This window comes from Mirounga leonina, unplaced genomic scaffold (genome assembly GCF_011800145.1).
Source record: "Mirounga leonina isolate KUSES-001 unplaced genomic scaffold, KU_Mleo_1.0 Mir_454, whole genome shotgun sequence".
Taxonomy (NCBI): domain Eukaryota; kingdom Metazoa; phylum Chordata; class Mammalia; order Carnivora; family Phocidae; genus Mirounga; species Mirounga leonina.
This window is the reverse complement of record NW_023270763.1, coordinates 13,805,776-13,818,416: the sequence shown is the minus strand read 5'-3', so window position 1 is coordinate 13,818,416 and position 12,641 is coordinate 13,805,776. Positions and strand designations below refer to the sequence as shown.

The 12,641-nt window shown below is 46.3% G+C and overlaps 1 protein-coding gene across 4 annotated transcripts in view; it reads right to left on the bottom strand.

The window, feature by feature from the left end:
* The window catches only part of GALNT17 (polypeptide N-acetylgalactosaminyltransferase 17), a 446,468-nt gene that overhangs the window by 146,672 nt on the left and 287,155 nt on the right, over positions 1-12,641 (bottom strand). The window contains exon 1 of one of the 4 annotated variants that reach the window (XM_034988717.1): positions 9,667-10,390. The exons of 2 other annotated variants lie outside the window; for them this stretch is intronic. Coding sequence is in view for 1 of the 2 variants with exons in the window: in XM_034988715.1 (XP_034844606.1) it covers positions 9,090-9,145 (56 nt within the window). In the remaining variant the exon portion in view is untranslated. One more of the 4 variants, XM_034988715.1, reaches the window with a different exon arrangement.

Genomic DNA, 12,641 nt, shown 5'->3' with positions numbered 1-12,641 from the left:
CCTACCGTCAGAATCTGGAAGAAATATCTACTAAGTACATGTCAGCAGAGCTGGATAGAGAAACACAACTGTGGCTTCCTTCTGAAATACCATTCTTGCCCTCTAGAAGGATGACAAGGAAACGATGTGGCCCTTCCCCACCATCTTCCTGCTGGCCCAAAGGCTCAGAGATGGAGAGAAACACACAACAGGGCAGCCTGGCACCCACTACTTTGGGGAACAAGATATTGGGTTGTACCATTCTCCCTTAGGAGCTCGAAGCACCCAGAAAACAGGCTGGAGATACCGCTGGAGGGAGTACGATACAGAATATCACAAAAATGTAATTCCCCCAAGGAGGAGGTAACACCAAAACTGTGAGTCTTAAATTAATCCAAAGAAATCCAAAACAAACAAGCAAAAGCAAATATACAGCGCCCAGGGATGGGGTAGAGAGATGATGCCACCCCAGCCCAGCAGAGACGCATGAATAAAACTTCCAGAATTATACGTGTGATCTGTGCACACCCTTCTGTCCCACTATAAGAAAGGAAAATGGGCTCTGACAGGCAACTCAAACCTGAGGTAATCAATCACCTGGCCCGGCATTTCTCCTGAGGATGAGAGTCTGTGGAAAAACATTGCAATGCTCGGGAAAGAGACTATCTTGCTGAACCTCCAAGAACAAGTAGAGCTCTGAAATTATTTGCTACAGAAACCAGAAATTTAAAAAAAAAAAAAATTGTCATCATCCGCTGCAAGAGATAAGAATAGTCTCATGATCTTCCCTAACTTATTTTCTAGGACATTATACTTCATATTTATTTTATGGATTCTGGAAGAGAAAATGGACACATTTTTGTTTCCCTACAGCTTAATAAATTCATGAGCTAGTCACTTATATTACTAATTTGTGCTGGTCCCTGTCTTAATTCTTTCGCTTTGCTGCCACGTGAGGACTTTATAAGCCATGTGACGCAGAGAAGTTCCCTTAGAATATTCAAATTTTTTTATTGAGAAATATATTTCCCAATGTCTTGCTTGGTCTGAGTGTTGGGTAAACGAGAAATCTGAGCATTGATGACTCTTCTCCCTGGCATGAGGTTATGGGGGGAGATGGGGGTGCACACCATGTCTAGTCCAGCTCCAAAGATAAGGAGCTTAGTACAATCTGGGCCGAAAGGGGGAGACACAGGAGCCAGAAGGAGGAGACACAGCAACCCTACCAAGACAGTGGGGTTTTCACTGGGAGAAGGACAGAAACTTTAAACAGGTGTAGCAAGAGACAATTTCTCTTCTGTGTATTTTTTCACTCCATTCTTTCTCCCCACTTGGGAGTAGCAAGTTTGGGAGAACAATGGACACGGCTGGACCAGCAGAAAAGGCAAGGAGCAGGCTCCTCAGGGCTGGCTCTAGAGCTTCAAGCTCTGCAGAAGAGAGCCCCCAAGGCTCATCAGAGAGGAGACCAATTAGCAAAATAGGGATGAAGACCCCGTGAAGGGGGCTGGCAGCCCCTTGTGCATGAACACCTGTGCATACGATCTAGCCGAAGCAAACGTGTAAATTGCCAATTAGTCCAGATTCGGTCCTTTAGATCCAAGCATCTCAGGACACACTGTCTGACCTGTGCTGTTGAGCTTGGAAAGTGGTTAGACATACGGAAGACTAAGAGAAATGCTAATCGAAAAACTCTATGCAGGCGACTTGTCTGTATTCTCCCTCATTGCCAAGCTCACCCTTCTAAACCCTGCCCTGGGATTCTGGGGGCAGGGAGTCCCCAAATGACATTTTCCAGCCCCCTTTGCCTAATTATATTCTGATTAGATTCCTGATTAGGTTCTGATTAAATTAGGTTCTACAGATCATATGTGCCATAAAATTAGATTCTGCCAATGGGAGGCACTGGCAGCAGGCTTGAAGTCAGGAGAAGGAAACAGCCTGGGTCTACATGTCTCAAGAAGTGAAAGAAGACAAAAGCTCCAAACTCCTGTGAAACCCAGAGTTCCTGGCTCCACACCGCATCCCCAGGTGACAGAAGCACTTGCCAATAATACTCTCTGTTCGAAACTCCCAGCCTGGCTTCTGTGCTCCTAACGGGTCCCTCACTGACCCACTGCCTTTAGGAAACACCCTAGAATTTTGTGAGGTTTAAATGACCTCAGGTATGGAAGGTACTTAGAATAGTGCTCGCCTGTGGCAAACTTGAAAAGCCCAAGGGTCAAGCCACATACAAATAGTGGCTATTGGGGCGCTGGGTGGCTCGGTCAATTAGGCATCTGGCTCCGATTTTTTGGTTCAGGCCATGATCTCAGGGTCCTAGGACTGAGCCCCGTGTCAGGCTCCACGCTCAGCAGGAGCCTGCTTGAGGATTCTCTCTCCCCCTTTCTCTCTGCCCCTCCCCCTGCTCACATGCTCATGTGCATGTGCTCAAACTCTCTCTCTCAAACAAATAAATAACTCTTTAAAACAACAACAAAAAACAAATAGTGGCTATCGTTACTACTACCACCGCATCTAACACTGCTGCCAACTCACTATCCAGCTCTGCACCATCCAATATAGCAGCCACTGGCCACATGTGACTATTTAAATTTCAATATAAATTAGTTAAAATAAAACGAAATCAAGAATTCAGTCACTTGAGTGCACTGGCTTCATCTGAAGGGCCTGCTTGGGTCATGTGGCTACCATGTTTGATGGCGTAGATATGGCGCGTTTTCATCATCACAGAAAGCTCTGTTGGACGATGCTGGTCTAGATTATTGCGTGCCTGAGAATCAATTAGGGAGCTGGTTAAAAATACAATTCCTGTGCTCCTACAAAAGATGCTGATTTAGAAGGTTTGTGCAATCAATGTTGGTAACAGCCCCCTCAAGTGCTGCTATGTTTCCAGAGCATACTTTAAGAGGAAATGAAGTAGGGAATGGGGTATTCTCCTAACATTCCTCCTAAAAAAATCTTTAAGTGTGTGTGTGTGTCTGTGTGTGTGTGTGTGTGTGTTGCCTAGACAAACACAAATGCCATGAACTGACGATTAACCAGAATTCTAGAAATCAAAATTTTAGAGATGATACCAGCTCAAAATAAAACCTCAGTCAACGCAGGAGTCTATTAACTGTGCTGAAGGGACAGCAGGGGCCCCGGACTTGCCACCTTCTCAGCGGAACTCTGTCATTAGACGACAGTTGACCCGGGAAGGAGGAGAAATAGGTAGCCAAGCATTTTTGCCTGAGTCACAAGCTAATTAATTATTGTTCCTGTTCACCTTGCTAATCACAGAGCTCATTGTTGAGTACCTGCTTCTCTGTTCGTTATCACAATTAATCTTTATTGTTAAACAAAAGTTTGTTTACATTTTATAGGTAATTATAGTTCAAAAGCTTCCCATAGAAAAGCCCAAGCGTCAAACTTAACACTTTTGTAACGACCAGTTCTTGATTGCATAATTAGCTTTCCAAATACTAAGGTAAACATAAGTAAAATTCACGGCTTATTCACTCCCTAGCTGTGCTGTAACACATGCACTCAGCCTTCCGCTCTTACAGAGGAGAGGCGCATGACATGCCTAATCCACCACTGTAGGTATTATTCTATATACTGCTCTGCACTGCCTTCACGCAAAGACCAAGTAACAAAGGCTTCTTGGAGCCCAGAGCTGGGTAAAGGTGTCTCTCGTAATGTATGTGTACAACACTCACCACCACCAAATGAGAGCTAAGTACTCCATCAATTCCTCTTTGCCCTGGTGACCAGTGGGCTATTTCAATCACTGACACTTTGTATTTCCTTTTTATATGTAACTTTACATTTTATTTTAGACTCAGTGTTTTTTTTTTCACTTTTTTTAATCTTAGATCATGTGGCTTAGGTCTTCTTTTTCTGTGCTTTTACTGTAAGTCTTCTCACATTTTTCCTGTAAATAGGTGATTATAAATTCACCCATGTAGCCACGCATCCAGCCAAATCATTCTTCCTTGCTGTGGGTGACAGCTATCATTTGGTAATGAAGTTCACTAGGATTTCTTTTTTTTTTTTTAAGATTTTATTTATTTACTTGAGAGAGAGAGAGCACGAGCAGGGGGAGCAGCAGAGGGAGAGGGAGAAGTAGGATCATGACCTGAGCTGAAGGCAGACGTTTAACCAACTGAGCCACCCAGGCGCCCCTTCACTAGGATTTCGAATTTTCCCCTGAAGGTAGTGGAATTTTTTTTTTTTTAATTTATTTATTTGACAGAGAGAGACAAAGCGAGAGAGAGAACACAAGCAGGGGGAGTAGCAGGCAGAGGGAGAAGCAGGCTTCCCGCTGAGCAGGGAGCCTGATGTGGGGCTTGATCCCAGAACCCTGGGATCATGACCTGAGCCGAAGGCAGACATTTAACCAACTGAGCCACCCAGGTGCCCCGAAGGTAGTGGAATTTTAAAGGGAAACAGATTATATTCATTGAACATAATTGCTCCCCTTCTGCCCGCTCTGACCACGCTTCCCTGGGAACTTCCCCACCTCCCCGACCATGAGCTTGGTCATATCACTTGTTTGGACCAATGGTGTGTGAATTGAGCTGACACAGACCATGTTCCAACAAGATCTTCAAGGGCTTCTTGTGCCATTTGGCTGTCATTGCTCCTGTCCCCTCCATAAGAACAGCATGTGCCACATAGGTAGTACCCCCAGGGCAGGGTCCCCGAAATGAGAAGACACAGAACGGACATTCAGTCAACCCACAGTCTGGAGAAGGTCACAGGGTTGCCTCGAACCCGTAGAGGGCATGTGACACGAGGAAAAATGACCTCTTGTTGGTGAGGCCATTACGATTCGGAGGTCACCAGGTACGCCGCATAACACAGCAAAAGCATGGTTCTTAATTTTGCTGTTGCTGATGCAAAGGGCAAGATGGAGCACTGTTGCCACAACTCAGGGAGGAGCACTCCCAGCTGGGATCAGCTCAGAAGACACCATAGCTGACACGACATCAGAGACACACATGTGTTATGCTTGTCTAAAACCTTCCTGCAAAGAAAACAGAAGGGTGTGGAACAGAAAGAATTCCAAGACAATGAGGTGATACCAAAGACTGCAGCAGTGAAATCCCAGGGCCCCCAATAAACTTATGCCCTGAACTGTAAGGACAGTTTATGAATCATTTTCAGGCTCTCTGCCTATTTTATAACTTTCCTGCAGAGACGTCTTGGGTTTGGCACACTTGCCTTGATTACTGAGTCTCCCCAGACTGAAGGGAATTTTGGTAAAAACCTTGGTTCAACAATCATATTTCAAAAGCGAATAAAAGATGAATAAATAAGGAAGGGGAGTGTGTATGCCAGGGAATGTGTGTGTGCATTTGTGTGTGTGTGCGCGCATACTCACACGCGCCCCCACGCACATATGAGATTTAGGGAGAAAATGTCTCTTCTTATGAAATGCCAAGTTCCCTGTTTCGTGCTTTTTTTGCTGTAGACATTTTAAGATTTTGCTACATTTTAAGATTTGCTACAGATGGCAAATATTTATTAACAAACCAACGATAAAATGAGCACAGCAAGAAAAGACAGTTAAAAGTTGACACAAGCCTTGAAGTCAAGAGTAAAGTGAGCTTTCAGTGTCAAGCTGGGTAGGACAGGATAATAATCAAGCCAGAGAAGAGGGAAAAAAGGATCTCCCCATGCAGTTGCGACTTTGAAATCTGCAGCCGGGGAGCGCCTTTCAATTACATACCGGAAACCTAATGGCATTCTCAGAGGGCTGCTCACATAATCAGGAGTAAAACACTAGTTCTTCACACTTAAACGGTGGTGTTATGTGATGATTTTGTCCTAATTTTTCTCTTCTATGGTTTTGCGTTGCCTAATGACCTATGTGATGGGTTTTTGTAAGATTTTTATATATTGTGCCGAACTATCTTTAGACCTTCCTTCCCTTTTAATATTTTACTGAAGGGATGTTTCCACATATGCTGAATTAACTTCCTTCATCCAGAGTTTATTGGATATCCCCGTCAATAATCACAACAGCAACAATGGATGGAATGCCTTTTATGTACCATACATTGTGCTAGGTACACGCTGGACACAAAAATAAACAGGACCAGGGATTCTATCTTAAAATCCTAATAAAAGAATCTAATAGGGCTCAGACATTGACAGAAGGGATAGGGATGTGAAATGTAATAGGTGATAAGGCAAAGAAAATGATCATGGCCGTAAGGGAGGTGTGGATGAAGGGGCTGTGGAGCGATTACACCAAGTCTGGAGACTTTAGCGGGCTTCATGGAGGAAGGGGCTGAGGCTACTCCTCTGGGCACCAGTGGACGAGGAGGGCATTTTAACCACATGCGACCGTGTTGGTAAAGCCATGGAAGCAGGGCAGTGTCTGGAAATACTAAGAGCATGGTGCGGCTCCAGTTTGCAAAAAAAAAAATCTTTTGCATTTCAACACGAAAAGTCTTGCCTGGTCCTCTGAAGAGGCTCAACCAGTTTGTGAGGAACTGGCTGCAGATTTGAGAAAAGATGGGAGTGTTTGAGAGAGAGAAGAAAATCGAAATAACCAAGGTCCTCTTTCTATTCCTGGCTCCGTGTACAAGCTGCAGTCACATAAACTCTTTTTTGAGCAAACAAAACAAAACAACAACAAACAAACCAACATCCCAAGAGAAGCATCAAAATGAAGGAAAAGTGGGAACATTCTGGATTAAAATCATCTAAAAAGGTAAGTCTAATCATTATTATAGAGGTGGTCACAAAGGTAAACTTGACTGTCAAATTATTCTTCAAAGGAAAGTCAGCTAATGGAAAAGTTTAATAAGCTGATAATAATGTAGACCCCAAACCTCAGATTTTATTAAAAGAAAGGAGGAAAGGAGAGAGGGAAAGAGGGAGCAGGAAACACTGAAACGAGTTAAACACTTTGTATTTAGAGAATTCAACTGACAGAGATTTGCTCTTGACTCCAATCATTTGAAAACACAGGCTTCACAAGTTTCTAAAAACATAAATAAAAGTACTAGAAGAAAAAGGCATTCTCTAGATCATCAGAGAAGACAAAACCAAAGACCTATATCAGAGGAAAAGACAGAAAATGAAGACCAAGGAAATATGCAAAGAGGAGCTATATCCCAGGACATGAAGTTACGGCTATGGTGCTATTTCTTACAATAATCACATAGTTCAGAATGTAAAAACAAAACCCATCTGCATACTATTCGCAAGCAGCATGCTCAAAATAAAATGACCCAGAAAGCTTTAAAGGGTGGGCAAGAGTAAAGCGAAAAAAAGCAAGGGCAGTGGTACAGATGTCAGAAGGATGAAAGGTAATGCTTGCTGCCCCCACATCAATTGTAGACCTGCATGGATAAGACTCCCATCACTCTTCATAAGATTGAAACCCAGAAGTTCTACTCTCAGGAACACAATGACTTCACTTTCTGGAACATCCTTCTCCAAGGGCGCTCACCGAATATTTTAGGAAATGCATGTGGTACACTGTGACCATCTGCTCAGCCAGTTGGAGGCTGAGGTCATGTGTGGATTTTGGGTATCGTCAGAGCTCCATGTGCTGGGGACAGCCTGGAGGTCCCGGGTGGTATTATGGTCACATGGATTTGTTGGTTCCCCCCGCCCCCAGGAGTTTCCTAGTTGGTAGGTCTGGCAGGGTTGGGGGCAGATGGACTGACAATCTGTATTTCTAACAAGTTCCCAGAGGATTCTGGGATTCTGGTGCTGCTGGTCTAGGGAGCAAGTTTGAGACCATGGGCTTAGATGATGTATTCCCATACTCATCCAAACATCCCCAGTGAAGCAATAAATGACCCCAGGTGAAACCAGATTCCACCAGGTAGGGGGCCTGAGCAGACCACCTCTCTGGCCTGAAGAACAGGGCTAGCGGGTGCAGTCCGTCCACACCAGCAGAGACCCCCAAAATCACTGGCATCACCTCAGAAAGGGTGTGAGGACTGTCTGAAGCTCAGAGACAGTACTGTGCCAGGAACATATCTACCTTCAGGCTTCTAGCATTTTCTGCCTCTTGTCTCTGAGAGAAGACAAAGCCTAGATCGGGAGGCCCCACAGTACTATACAAAGAACACTGGACCAAATGTCCAGGGCCCACATTTTATTCTCAGCCTCATGACTAACTACCTCAGTGACCCCGGACAAATCACTTAATGTCACTGGACTTTCGTTTCTTGGCTTGTAAGACGAGACAGTTGGATGAGAAGCTTTCCAGAGGCCCTTATGGTCTAATGTTCTAGGACTCCTTCTAGAATCAAAACTTTAGGGGGAGAAAATCTCTGTGATTATGGGGTTCCTCACTCAACAGTTATACTTTTAATACAGACCATCTGTTCTAGTTTCAGATGTGACATAAACACAACAGTGCCATTAGCTGGTCATCTGCATCCTTTCCTTGCAGTAGGATTGATGAGATTCAACCTGCCACCAAATGGATCAGGAAGAAACCACTTTTCACACAAGCCAGTGTAATGAGGCATGCTGGGCCCAGAGCCTGGGCATGAGAAGCCCAAGAAGAACAGAGTGGAGCAGGCCCAGAGCTGGGTTCAGCTACTGTGACCTCACAGAACTACCACCCCCAACCGCTGGGGGCAGAGAAGCTGCCATGTTGGCACCGGAGTTCCAGAGATTTCGATGGAGAAGTTATGGGAAGCAGTGATTAATACAAAGATAGAGTCCCAGGCGGGTCCTGGAAGTCTGCAACCCAGACACTGCGGAAGGTGAGCAGGGGCTTGAGGAAGTTCTCTGGACAGATGAGCAAGCATGGAGGAAGAAGACAGCCTTTATATTGGGCAGACCGGCTGTTCAGGCCACCTGGACACAGGCGTGCTAGCCTGGCCTTTGCCCGACTCCCAAGCACATAAATGCACAAATACACAAATGCACACCAGCCCTAGAAGCTGCCTGCAGAAAGACAGAGCTGCCATCTGTCTGAGCATCCACAGTCACAGCTCTGCTGTGCTACAAAGAGGTGTGTGACATTCTGGAATCCCAGCAACCATGACACACGTGCATGCACATGCGCGCATGCACACACACACACACACACGCACCCAGGGTCTTCAGTGGCTCCCCATGGCCCCAGGAATCTCCCACAGGCAGCTTACCTGAAGGGCAGCATTGCACTATAGAGACTACCAGAAGATTGCACACCACTCGGCATAGCTCCATCCAAGCTCCTGTGTGTTGTCTCCTAGTTGCTCTCCTTTTTTTTTTTTTTTTTTTAAGAATTTATTTATTTGAGAGAGAGAGTGCGAGAGAGCACAAGCAAGGGGGGCGGCAGGCAGAGGGAGAGGGAGAAGCAGGCTTCCCATTGAGCATGGAGCCCGACACAGGGCTTAATCCCAGGACCCTGGGATCATGACCTGAGCTGAAGGCAGACGCTTTAACGACTGAGCCACCCAGGCGCCCCTCCTCATCTCTCTTCTTACCGTCCTTTTGTTGGGTCCCCACATCCCTGTGCCCATCCTCTACCACCATGCTTGCTCAGACCTCCTGCTCCCATTTCCTTCCCAAGCATTTTTCTAAGAATCACATCAACTGAGATTAAGGTCCCACCGTTTACCTGTCTTTCCCAAACTCTCCTTCAAGTCTGCTTCTGTAGCCTCTATCCACACCCCATCCTGCCTCCTACCTCCCTGTCCTTGCCCATGCTGGTCCCTCTGCCAGGATGTCCCTTCCCACCTGCTCTTGCCTGGAATCCCAGCACTGCTTTTTTCAGGAAGGGTCCTTGGAGAGTCCACATAGGATCACAAGCCCCAATGCTAGGTCCCTGAGGGATACCATGCATAGATCGGCCATATTCCGACCCCACTGGATAGAACTCCGTATCTAAATTAAGTCTCTTCGAGGGCCAGAACTGAAATCTCACTGATTTCTCAGGGTCTTATACAAAGCCCAGCACACAGTAAGTGCTCCACAGATGCTCACTGAACCAGTGAGTGCTCCTGCCTTCTGCCTGGACAAGAGCCCCATCATGTCTGCCTCTCTCCCCTCCCCACCTGCACCCTGCATTTACACAGTCCTCATGCAAGCCTCCTTAGAATAACTGCTGAGCTCACTTCCAGATCATGCTTCTCCATTTGTCATACTCCCTGAGCCAACACAACTGGTCCCTCCTGGCTTTATTTGTGCCAGAGCCACCCTAACCTGATGCTAATACTTTAACTTCGAACGAGGAAATATGCCTCCATGATTCTCACCCGTGACTTTGAAGAATCTTTGTGATTTCCTAAAGAGAGAAAGAACAATGTCTTTCTCCTCTCAATGCTCTCCAGAATATCTGGCAGAGGGTATGGCTATAAAATGAATGAATGTGAAAGTAAATGAATGAATTGGCCAATGCTCGCTGATTAAACCATTTACCTAATCCAAGCAAGACACAGGGGAAAACAGGCCTGGGACCATTTGCTGGAGCACAGAGAATCTTTCAGTTTCTTTCCAGGCAAAGGTTTTAATCTTGTCTGGCAGTGGGCTTTTAGAAATACACGCTGTTCAGAACACCCGTCTTGTCTCCCTCCACCCCACGGGCAGCGTGAGAGTATTTTCAAATCATGTTTAGGAAAGCTGCAAATTTGGGGAGCTGTACCGCCCTTCTGAGGCCTCCTGGTGACTCACCAAGTGAGGAGGCATTCTGGAAATAACAATCTCAAGCCATATTGATCTGAGAAGCACATGCTGGACTGTGTCTCTTGGGTGATTAATGGTATCCCGGTTAAATTTCACAGTGTATCCAGGACTTTCAGAAACACGGTATTCAAAGCAGAGCAGGTGAAGATGCTTTTAACAGATGGCAAACCACCCAACCAGAGTTCCCTGAAGAAAGCAATTTCTGGCTTAGAACTTGGGTCCCAAAGGAAAGGACAAAGGAAAACGATGACGTGAAGATCACATAATTGTCTTCTTCAGAAATCAGGGGAGACAGGAAACATGCAGAAGCAACAGAAGATAAGAAAGGGAATACATAAGATGGCAATTGCTGATAAGCACCTCATGGCTATTTTTATAAACTAGATCAGCTCATGCCATGCCCCTGCTTAAAGCCCTCTCAAGGCTTCTCCTTGAACTAAGAATAAACGTTACATGCTTGCCCCGGCAGAGAAGTCCACCTGATCTGGCCCTGGATGCCTTCTCTTCTCTCCCACTGGCTCATGCCCACTGCCCATCCTCTCCTTCCCGTGAGGGGCCAAGCATTCCCTCCCCCTGAGATCTTTGATGAGCTGCTCCCTCAGAGATGAGAGCTCCTGGTCTCAACCTTTTCCCCACAGCTGGTTCTTCCTCTCCTTCACTGGAACAGAGCCCACGCTGCACTCCCGTCCCCCCTGTTGAGTGTCCTACATAAAACATATCACAGACTTAGGTTTTCTGTTTTTATTTACTTGAGGACCGACTGGTTTCCTGTCTCTCCCTCCTGTAGTGCGTAAGCACCATGAAAGGAGGGGCCCTCTCCGTACTGTTCACCAATGAAATCCTTGAACCTAGAACAGCCCCGGCATGTAGTTGCAGTTAATAAATATTTTTTTATTAAATAATTGATCTTTATTATCCTGTATCTATCTCGATGTCTTATCCATCTGAGGTCTAATCTAATAGGAAAAACCACCACAAAACTAAAAAGAGAATATAAACAAATGGATTGGCCGAAAGGATGCTCCGAAGTTATGTTATTCCTAAAAAAAAAAAAAAAAAGCTGCTCATGAAAATCAACCAGATGGGCCAGAGAGCAGGGGAAACAGTGCTCCCATCCTGAGGTTTCTGATGTCCCTACATTACTGCCAGCAGCCCTTGGGGTGAGTTCAGGCTCTGGGGAATGGTGACACAGACAGAATATAAATACTGGCCACGATGACATTCATCCCTGGTGGCCCGGGAAGCCCTACAGACCGCGCTGTGCACTCGGGAGCTCGGAGCAACCCGGCATGAGGCTAAAAAGCTGTAGTTGCTTCTAGCTAGGACAAACCTGGCACCTGCAGCCCCAGAGGACAAAAGCCCTTCTCCCAGGCAGAAATCGGGCAGAAACAGGGACTCTGCCACCATGGAAGAGAAGGAAATGCGTGCCAGCTGGAGCAATGGGCCAGGGGGCGGGCCGACCTCGGCTAACTCCAGCACATCTCCCTTTCCCCAAGGAAGCCCACATGCCCGAGAAGCGTGAGATGTACCCTGTGCCCCTCTGCTCTCAGAAGGAGGCCCTGGGATCTGGAGCAAGCTACCCAGGAGGCAGGCAAGAAGATGAGGAGGGGCTGTTGTTCCAGCCCCTGGATGACCAGCGGTAAAGGAAGGGGTTCTAGACTTGATCTCGTGGCCCTGTGAACACGTGCTGAGCTCAGCAACTACGTCAGTACTCGGAGACAGTGAGACCCAAGTCTTACGCCTTCTCTGCTACTAATCACTATAGATTCGGAGCAATTACTAAGTTCCTCAATTATCAAAATGAGCAGGGTAATAACTCTCCTCTTCCCATGGGGAAAGCAAGGGAGGAAAAGAGAAGATGAGCCCACATGAAGAGGGTCTGCATTCATGAATGAGGAGGGAAGAGCGCCACCAGGGACCCGTCAGAGCCTCAGGGAGTGTTCCCAGGAAGCCTGACCTCAGCAGACCCTCCTGGCAGCTCTGATGAAGTCCTTTCTAGACCCTGAAGCATGCAAGTGGCAAGTAGGGAC